Source organism: Nothoprocta perdicaria, unplaced genomic scaffold (genome assembly GCF_003342845.1).
Source record: "Nothoprocta perdicaria isolate Ctin4 unplaced genomic scaffold, notPer1 scaffold_66, whole genome shotgun sequence".
NCBI classification, from domain to species: domain Eukaryota; kingdom Metazoa; phylum Chordata; class Aves; order Tinamiformes; family Tinamidae; genus Nothoprocta; species Nothoprocta perdicaria.
Genome location: NW_020455932.1, coordinates 2,404,593 through 2,415,123, shown reverse-complemented (window position 1 = coordinate 2,415,123; position 10,531 = coordinate 2,404,593). Strand labels below are relative to the sequence as shown.

At 48.2% G+C, this 10,531-nt stretch overlaps 1 protein-coding gene across 1 annotated transcript in view; it reads right to left on the bottom strand.

The window, feature by feature from the left end:
* Positions 1 to 10,477, bottom strand: part of GALNT17 (polypeptide N-acetylgalactosaminyltransferase 17) — a 173,030-nt gene extending 162,553 nt beyond the window's left edge. The window contains exon 1 of the mRNA XM_026050169.1: positions 10,222 to 10,477. Within this exon, the coding sequence (XP_025905954.1) occupies positions 10,222 to 10,462 (241 nt within the window). The 5' untranslated portion in view covers positions 10,463 to 10,477. The remainder of the gene's footprint in view (positions 1 to 10,221) is intronic.
* Between the last annotated feature and the right edge of the window lie 54 nt (positions 10,478 to 10,531).

Here is a 10,531-nt window from a genome sequence, read left to right as displayed (position 1 = left end):
TGACTTAGCACAAGCCTGAGATGCGAGCTAACCCTCGTTGAAAGTGAACGTGCTCTTTGGCACTGCTGTCCCTCCACCAAGACCAACTCGATCTGCTTAGACGGAGGAACGTGCAGTGAAAACCCCCCAATGACGAACAACGTGCGGCGAGCACTGAATGCCAACCTGCAGAAAGTCACCAACATCCTCGCATTCTCAAGCATTAAAAATATAAAAAAGAGCAGTTAATTTGAGTCTAGGACAGCTGCAGCACTTAACATACCTGCTACRAACAAGAAATATTTAGGTATATCATAATTAGTAAGTGACAAATATTAGGAGTTATGGGGAAAAAGATKGTTAAAACAGATTTTAATGCCCCAGCCTTTCATGCATTCAGGTGGAAAAACCCAGGCGGCAGCGAGCGCTTTGAACATTAAGCCCACATTAAGGAACAAACTGCTTCATTTTTAGGGTTGTGAAAATAAAGGTTAAAAATGTGCTTAAGCACAAAACGAATAATTTTTCCACCGTGACTGTCTTGCTTTGCTTTACGTCGCTAATCTAAGGCTACCCTGGCTTCMTGCCCACACATCTCCCAAGCATTGTCCGGCACTAACGTTGCAAAGCTCAAGCCAGCAGAAATGCTTAGGAGCCACATTTGGTACTTGSGGTTTCAGGAAGTACTTTCTCTATCACACAACACCTATAACAAAATATATAGTTAAAAAAGCACCCATTCATTGCTGAAGTCTATTTTGCCATCTCCATTCATAAGAAAACTACCAAGTAACCACCTTGTGTCTGAATTGCCCTCTAGCAAAATAGAAATGTCCCCCTAAACAGAAATGTCCCCCTCAAGTGCTGCTCAGACRGGCACAGCTGCCTGCCTGGACCAGCTCCCAAGCTGCTCACCCAGCCGAGTCTTCTCCTCCTCCTGCTCCTCTTCTCCTCCTGGTCTCTCGTTGATGCAAAGACAGACCCACAACTCTTTCCGATGGGGTTACTTGGTTGGATTTCACGTGCATCCTCCAAYGTGAGGGAGCGCTCCAGCATCTCAAAGAAAAGGCCTTAAGAAATACRTCTTTTGACTTGAACAATGGTATGCAGGTTTGCTCTTACATCATATTTAAAAACACCTGGACCATTTGGCAGAGATTTAAAGATAACTGGATACAGACAAGACCTGACCATTTCAGCCCAACTGGTGAAACTTGTAAGCACGGAAAAGCCATTTCTCCCAAGGGGAGATGTCRGCCAGCCTCAAAACAAAATGCCACCAGAGATGCCTCCACTCAGGCTGGTGGCTTTGCAGTGAATTACCTCTTTACATAGCCAGTTTTACTAGTTATAAGCACAGCTGAGCATTCAGGAGAATTTTAGGATTTTCCATTATGCTGCTGCAAACGGGGTTTCACCTTCACTGTTCTCTTTGTTGCCTTTTTCTCCACTGCTGTCAGACACACGGCACTAACTTGCAAAGTCTGACACCATCCTAGGAAATCAAACCCGCGGCATCAGTAGAGAGGAAGGCACACAGTGCTAATTAGTATTTAGAAAATACAACATGTCCTCCGAAAAGGATGAGGAAAGCATAAAATCCCATTTGCCTTTCCATCCCCCTTCTTTGTCTGGGCACAACAACCATTCAGCTCCTCCAGCAAGTTCCTTATCGATTTTGCGCTTGATCCAAAGACAACTGAAGTCAATATGAGCTGACCCCAGGAACACCTTTCACGTACGGCTTTGGGAAAGGCCAAGATTTCTAAATGAAAACTGTCTGCACGTCCATAAATCATCTGCGTGATGCAGCTGTTGGACAGCCCCGTCGGCCACACTGAGCACTGACCCTATTTGAAGGAACCGCTTTGCAGTGGAGCTCACCCGTGCTCAGCCCTCCAGGTCGGTTGTTCATTTATTGCTCTGGATATGCAGTTTGGTTTTGGAAAACTGCACTGACCTTTTGGATCCTGCACACAGCCCAGGCCTTCTCCAAAGATCCTGCTCCCACAGCCAACGTGCRTCCCAACACTGGGGTCCCATGGAGTCTTGCTTTAGGAGTTGATGCACAGTGGCATCATCTTCCTCRTTTTTTACCAAATGTCGAAGCCACCTCCAAATCTTTGTGGCCCCTGGTAAAGCTTCGGGAGCTCCTACCTTGTTTCTGCTTTCTCCCCTGAATTCTGCTACCAGCTCCAAACACTTGCAAATCATCAAGAAGGATGTCCTGTCCTCACGTCCTCATACCCCTTCCATGCACAGACCTCTTCTGTGAGATGTTCACACTATAATACATAAKGGAGGTTGAGCCACTAACTTGCATAATTCTTTTTACTATTGTTATTGTCTCATCAGTTCACATACTGAAAAAAAAAGAAAAAAAAGATATAAAATCCATCAGAAGAGGATTTTTATGTTCCAACCTATTTGCAATATTCAGTGGTCCATCTCACTCCATCATCCTAAAGAGGGTACACGGTAAAAACATACAGCAGTTCAACAAAAGTTATTAYAACTCCTGTAAGGAATATAAGTGAGCTTCAACTTCTCATTAACTGGCTTTTCGCTATTTTTTGCTTTGCTTTGGATTTTTGTCTTGAGAGTATGATCAAGTAATTGTTTTGGAAGAAAATCTAGTCATTTGGCACAAACATGAATACTTTCATGATTTAAAGTGTAATGTGGGCAAAAACCCAGAAAGAAATTCTAATTGTTTCATTTTAAAATTAACCTTCTCACTTGATCTTTCTGCTCCGAGGACATTTGCAGGCCATACAGGGCCTGCAAATACTGAAATACTACCCAAGCATAAGAGTAAAATGCAGGTAAAATTAATTCTACCAATAGACAGCTAAGAGCCACTGCTTCTCTCTCATATCTGGTCCTGCTGTCTGTACAGCTGAGATGCTGCTGTGCCCTTTAGTCTCCTCTGTTTTTTTTCTCTTTTAATGGTTCTCTGCTCGCTGCATCTCAGCAGCCCTTGGACATCACGAGCGAAAGCAGTTTGGAGCCCCTCTGCCCACAAACACAAGGCAGCCCTGAAAGCTCCTACTGTGAGGTAGGGGAGGTGGAAGAAAAGGAAATCCAGATCCCCTTTGTGCACTGGAGAACAGTCAGGGAGACGAAGGATGCTCGAGGTCCTGCAGCACCGCAGAGGCCAGGTCTTCTGGCTTCGCACTCAGTGCCTCTTCCCACCAAACCACACAGAACCACCAGCACCAAGCAACCGTATTTCAAAGGGAAGGAACGAAAGAGATTCCTGCGTGCAAGTCAGCTGAGGATAACAGAGGCCAAGGGGACCAAGGAGTCCTCTTCCTTCCTCGGTGTCAGATGCTGACACATCACCCAGTGGATTCTGCTGCGCTAAAATTAAGCCACGGGGTGCAACCAGGCATGCCAAGTGCACATCAAGAAGCAGCAGTTTGAAATGCCTGTTAGCACTCAGGACGCGGCCCAGTTTTCAGAGATCTTTCATGTTCCTTACTGGTAGGAATACTGGCCACCTTCTACAGCATCCTAGGTCAGAGACCCTAAGAAGATACCTACTGAAAAAGAAAAGTCATTTTTCCCAGAGTTATCATATTACTTTTGTACTCCAGACACTGTGAAGCTATAGGTATTTCCCATCCCAACATTTAACAAGTGCTGTAATATGACTAATGTTCTTTTAGCATCACCATCTACGGTTATCAGAGTGAATCCCAGAGACAGCACAACCACAGGAACTACTACTCTTCATAAAGAGTATTGAATACCAACAATRCTTTAAAAAGCGAAAGGCAAATACTGTGGTTTAATCCAGTTATCACCAGCATTATTTTTAGATAATCACCAGCAAAAGTCAGAATACGGGTTGAGAGATGTTAGATTTATAGGCAGAACTCACTACAGTTGTATCAATGAGATGTAAAGCACCTGACGCTTGCTTGACAAAACCTGGCCAGGGGCATCCGGGGTTATAAAACACAGTTGCTGCTACATACCAAACTGTTCATGAAAAATACCATCATCCTGCTAGGATACTTGGCTGGAGTTGAGTTACTGCTCTTGACTCATGGTCGGGTCAATACTGTGCACGCTCACTTTGACCAGCCCTTTGCAAACCCTTGCAAGTGCATCTCGCACATGCCACAAAGGACCCATTTTTCCGCTTTACAGCACCGATTTCTCAGCCCGATGCTCACGGTGGTGGCACAGCGAGCGGGGAGGTTGCTGTGCTCTTTGCTCCTGTGCCAGGGGACAACTTGCAGTCTAGCAGGAAGAGTTTGGTCTAGAAGCCTTTGAGTATTGCTGCGCAAGCAAACCTACTGTAGCAATAAAAATGTGAAACGTTCCCGTTGCTCGTCTCGCTCTTCTCAGAGCTGTAACTTCATTGGAGGGGGGGAGGAGGGGAAAGTCTCCTTTATAAGCTTAATATTTCAATATCTTCAACATCCTTGCCAGCCCTGGGATTCAGGAGAACCTGTGGGAACCGGGCACTGGCAGCCTGCCAGCCCCCGTAACACCTGGACCAGATTGTTCAGTTTATATAAAGATTAGTGACACAAATCGCAGAATGAGCTAAAATCTTTTTAATTATCGGAGGCAGCTCATCTCCGTTTTCTTTTGTGCTTTATCTTACCGATGGGTCACTCTGGTCCCAGGCTAGGTGCAGCCTTTCCTCCTACGAAACACAGGCAATTTCTGCTAGGAGATAAGTACTCGGGGAAGGCGGTGGACAACTGGACATCAGAAGCACTGGTCAAAGCCAAGCCCATTGCCTATGTCTAAAGTCAGCCTTGCCCATCTGTCCTCCCTGACCAAATGGGATTCATATGAACCACCCAAGTAACCGAGTGGCCACCTAAGTAACTGAGTGGCCAAATCCAACACACCACGGATGGCACCATCCATCCTCTGTTGCTCCATCCAGGCAGGGGTGAGCTAATATGCAAAGACAAAATTGCCCTGTTCGCTTTCCACTCGCTGCTGTTGCATCTCATGATCCCTGTAGCGTCTCTGCATGACAAACACGTTAGTGCCTTATTACTCATTCATTGCCAACGACAGTGAATATTCGGGATGATGATGTCAAACAACTATTGAAAACAAAAATTATCTATCAGTTCCCAGTCAGCCTGGTTGTAAACTAAATGTCATGTTAACCTACAAGCTCCCAGATGCTTTCTAAGCAACTACCTGAAGCCTCATCTTTTATCTTTATTGTTTCTCCAAGTATTTGGAGAACTGCTCTCTTGCAGTTCATAAGTTTAGGCTGAAAATTTAAAAAAAAAACATGTACCAAATCTGGATAATTTGCTTAACGGGAAAGACAGCATCCAAATCTCTCCAGCATGTAACAATGCTAAAGCTGCAATTTTGATCCAGTTCCTATAATAACATAGCTAGGTCCTGCTCTAGAAATCTCGTGGTTGTGGCACGGGCAGGGGGAACAGTATCTCAGGCACCGTGGGATAAGGATCAGTTAATACAGCAGTTACATCCACCACGGTGTACCACTTTCCTCTTATCGCCACATCACCGTTGCTCATACCGAAGGATTTCACCCAGCAAGGCTGTGTTCATATAAAGAGCTATCCTGATTTGATTTAAAGAAATGTGATTAAAATTGGAGCCCTTCTGCCTTACAAATCACAGTTCTCTACTCTCAGTTCTCAATGCTTGCCTGTCTACCTTCCTCAGAGAATTTCCTCGTGTTTTAGCTACGCATTACCTACCCGCGGTGAAATCTTACACAACCCAGGTGACAGTGCTCAGTGATTGACGGAGCTGCTTCTAAACTGCCTCATTTGAACATGTAACTTTTACATGCAGTGGTTAGCTAAGTTTGTAATGCACYTTGAAGGCCGTGTCCGGAAAGATAAGCATTATCTTATTACCACAGCAAGCAGATTCATTCACCTGTCTGTAAAGTGTTTTAAGGCACACAGGTGCCCTTTGACAAGGGGGACAGGAGGAGGCTGCACCTCAGGATCSATGCCCCTACACGCTGCCCGTAAAGCTCATTTCTGAATTGCAGAGCAGATGTGCACCGGGGCCGCGTGCAGCAAGGTGCCCCAAACGCAGCATCTGCAAATCAGCCTGTGAGCAAAACTGCACATCCACGTTGGTTTAAAAAAGAATAAAAATGAATGTTGCTTATTTAACTGCCCAGGAACATCCCCCCCAAGCTCCAACTTCCTCGAGAGGAACTTCCCCTCCCCTCTAGTGCTGTCCGTGAACGTTTTCGATGCTTTGCAGCTGCCTTGTCTTCTCTCTGATCATCTTTCTACTTAACCCGGGGGGGTTTATGAACTACAACTTAAAAGAAGGGCTTAAGGTGAATCAGCAGCATCATTGTCTGCCTTCTTATGAGCAGTAGCAGGAAGCACAGAATTTTGGGGTTAAAACGTTACTTTTTTCCGCTCCGCTCTGGAAGACGCTGCATTATCCCAGTTTCACTGGCTTCAAGGGAGCTGGGCACTCCCTGCACCCAGCTGCTATAGAGCACCAGCCAAAAACACGCGGGCAGGGAGGGCTCTCGTACCTCTTGCACATTTTAACCCTAGATGTCCTGACCACCTTCTGTAAGTCACAGGAGAGGAACACAACAATTTCCTGATTTACTTGTATTTGTTCCAAGCCGCTGGCAATGGCAAATAAGGACGAGAGCCACCCCGCACACAAACCAGGGGCTACCCAAGCTACGCTCCTCCCTGCGCTTCTTCTCAAGCTGCCACCAGTGTTAATTACTCAATTGCTTCTAGATTGACTTAAATAGCTCCAAATCAGCAGGGTATAGAACACAAGGAGGTCCTCTTTTACGGACAGGATCAGACAAAAGAGAACAAGGGACAAAAAGCACCATACCAGAGCCCATAAGGGAGAACATTTACAGGCCCTGCACATCTGAGAGGCATCTTAAAAGTGCAGCTGAAGCCAATGGATCTCCTCTCCATCTTCATTCACTCAAGCCTCGCACTAACGAACTCGCCTCTCTTTTCTACACAAACACAGGGACCCTCTCTTTGCAAACACGGCCCCAAGCTGCAAAGTTCATCCGTGTGCACTTCCAYACGTTTCAACATAATCTGGACAGCAATTTCGGCTTAAGTAAATGTCAGAGCAGGAAAAATTAAATTAGATGGGGAGGAAAAAGACAAATTGTCATTAGCGTCTGAAATAAAATGCACAGGTTCCTCTCAGCGCTTCATTAGCTTTCTCTGAATATTTTCAGAACAAGCTGATTCCACCTCTAGGAATGACTGCAAAAACCAGAAAACCTTCAAATTTTCAAGTAAGCAAATGCATTAAAAAAAGCAAGAAAAAAAAAATCTCAACAGACCACTTAAAGAGTATTTCTTTGCAAGTATGCAAGTCATTCAACTTGAGAGAAAGCAGAAAAGCAATATAGAAATAAAACACTAACAAATGTTAAACTGCAGTGCRCACCTGCCCAAGGCAGGATGTTGGGACAGGTTTTCTCACTCAAAGAGCATTGATGCTGCAGAGCAAGAGGGGGGCCCAGTGTTATTTCTGCAACGGCATTGCGGAAAAACACCATTCCAAAGGAACAACTTGGTCAAATCRCTCCTTCATCAGCCCTGAGGCAAATCCCACCCCTTATCTTGCTTTTGTGGCCAACTTTACAGACACAAGTGCACGTAAATGGGACAGGAACTTCAGTTTTCTACAGAGATGCTATTCCTGACAGGCTTTGATCTACATGGGTTGAAAAACCCCCAAACCAGCAACATCGGGCTGCTCATTTGACGTTTTCAGAACAGAGCTTTACCAAACATGCCCTTTTTTTTCCCTAAAGACAGCTTTCAGTCCCACTGACATCCCACCGGGTACTAGAAGCAATAAAAAACCTGCCGATGGTTCTTTGCACCCAACCTCCTTGGCCAAATGCTTCCCGATCCTCCCACAGCCCAAAGCTGATGGATTTATGTCCTGGATATAGCTGCTATATCCTGCACCTGCATCAACGATGCTGGGTAATTTTACACCTGTAAAGGTGATATCTAAAACACTTTTACCTTAGGCAGAGAACGTATTTTATGGGGCATTTACGTAGGAGCAAACAGGGGTTTTGTCAGGCATTTCTTGCCTACACGCAACTTTCCTATCATAAGGAGAAAAAAAAAAAAAAAAAAAGGAAAAAAACAGCAAAATAGATTCAAACCAGCGAGCCAGTTTCTGGGTAGCTCAAAAGGCACCAGGACTGGAGCTTTAGGTAGTTGCCAGGTGCCCACATTAGGGCCGAGCTGCAGCGGGGGCAGAGGGCCTCCTCGCTGGGAGCCGCTCCGGCCCCTCCGGGCTCCCCTCCCAGGACATCTTCCCTCTTCCCTTCTGGCACCAGTGGCTGGTGACGGGGGCTCCTCTGGCACCGCATCCACCCTCAGAGCCGGCCCTTGCCCAAGTGCAGCACACACACATTACCCACAGCACATATGCACTTCCCTAAAGAATCACACGTAGCAAATACACACGCACCCCGAAGTTATATAACTGCTACAATAAAGGGTGGTTTTTTTTTTTTTTCTCCCTCCCAGCCAGACTCATGAGCGTTGCTATAAACTACCCGACATGCAGAGGCCAGATAAGCCGCCGCGTTTCTGTTCCCAGCTGCCTGCCTGAAGGAAACATTTGTGGCACGGGCAACTTTTCCCATCACCTCCGTCCCCCGCCTCTGCTCGGGGGGTGAGCACACGCAGGTCTGCGCCACGGGGCCCCCATCCTGCTCCGTGGGCATCCCGCCCTGCGCGGGCGGCAGCAGCACCCAGGCCAGCGGGGCAGCCAGGTGTTAGATACAGGTTATAATTTCAGCTCCGTCTCTGCGCCTGCTGGGTTGCTGAGCTGGAGCAACTTGCAGKGAGGGCTCCCTGCATGAATTTCTGCTGTTACCCTTTCTAAACAAATGCCTGATTTTTCCTGAAAACCTCTGCCCTCACAACATCCAGCAGCAGAGAGTTTCACAGACTGATTGTGCATAAAACTCTCCCCCCCCCCTTTATTTTTAACATTACTCCTTCACTACAGACAACACATCTATTACCTTTCTCCTCCCCATCTTCAGGTGCACGACCATGCTTGTCAGCACTAAGCGGGCTCCTACGCTGCTCTGTAAACATCCTCCTAACATCCGCAGCAGCCTCCAGACTACATCCTAGGCATAAAACTCAGCCTTTTTTAACATCATCCCTTGCCATTTACTTCACCTTGCTCCTTGCCCTGAGATGCAGTTAAACATCTCCAGCTGGGCAGCACCAAATTTAAGTCAGGTGCTAGACACTTCCACATGATGCTTCCCCACACAGGGATAAAGTAACAATAAAAATGCCCCTTTGGAGGGATTTTGGTCAGTGCAGGGCTCACCAGGAGCAGCTCTTAGGGCTGCAGAGCCCGTGGCCGGCAGCGCACGCTGTGTTTCAGCAGCGGCCTCGCATCCCGGGCACGAGCCCCAGCTCAGCTGCAGTCCCGGCTCGGGACCCGGTCACAAGGCGCTCCTGGCTCCTGCAGGAGGGTCCCAGGCAGGAGTCGCATCATCACTGCCATGAGCATAGGCTAATCCTGCAATGCTAAAACTTGCRGGCTTTTAAGGTTACAGAGATCGGAGGCTATAAACGGGACTCTTGATGGAGACCCCAATCCCAGCTGTGAATCTATCAACAGGGAACAATTAAAAACACATACGTATTAGCTTCCCCAGCTGACCTTTTAATTAGTTATCTCACCTAGATTCCTCACAGCTTTGCAGCACATTTCTCTGTCCCACACAGCATCTTTAAAACTCCCCTTCCACATCACAGAACTACTGAACCTGGGGAGACTTTAAGAGGAAACCCTCCGCAACGCTATAAAGAGCAGCAGCGCCGGAGGTTTTAATTAGCAGAGGCTGAGCCACAGGAAACACGGAGTCGCTTGCTGAACTTACTACCTAAGGCGGGTTCGCTCCCGACTCCGGCGCTGTGCTACTGCACCGCGCTCCAGCCTCCGGGAAAGCCGCTTCCAAAGGGGACACCGTGGGGCACGGAGCCCCGCGGCTGCCCTGGCCCCTCGGGGGAAGGGACGGTGACATGGTGACACTCTGAGCAGTGCAGCGGGACCCTGCGGAGTGTTGGGGTGGGCTCCCCACCCCRCGCAAGGGGCTCGCTAAGCGCTAGGAGAAAAACTGGGTGCAAAAGCACAGTTTTGGGGACAGCGCGGGGGAAAAGCACCCATGAGCCAACTTCCCCGATGCCCGAGGGCCGCTCCTACCGTTGAGCTGCCGGTACACGATGTCCTCGAGGAGCGAGAGCCGCTTCAGCACCGCGTCCTGGACGGAGCCGTGGGCGGCGCGGGCGCTCGCGTTGGCCGGCGCGGCGCGCGGGCGCGCATCGCGGGCGGCCTCGGCGCCGCGCGGGGCCACGGGCCGGCACTTGGCGAGGAAGAGCACGAAGCCGGCGGCCGCCAGCACGTTGAGCGCCAGCAGCACCTTGACGCGCCGCAAAGAAGCCATCAAAGTGCCGCGCAGCGCGGAGCCGCCCGCGGCTACCGCTCCGCGCCGCCCCCGCGCAACAACTTCATG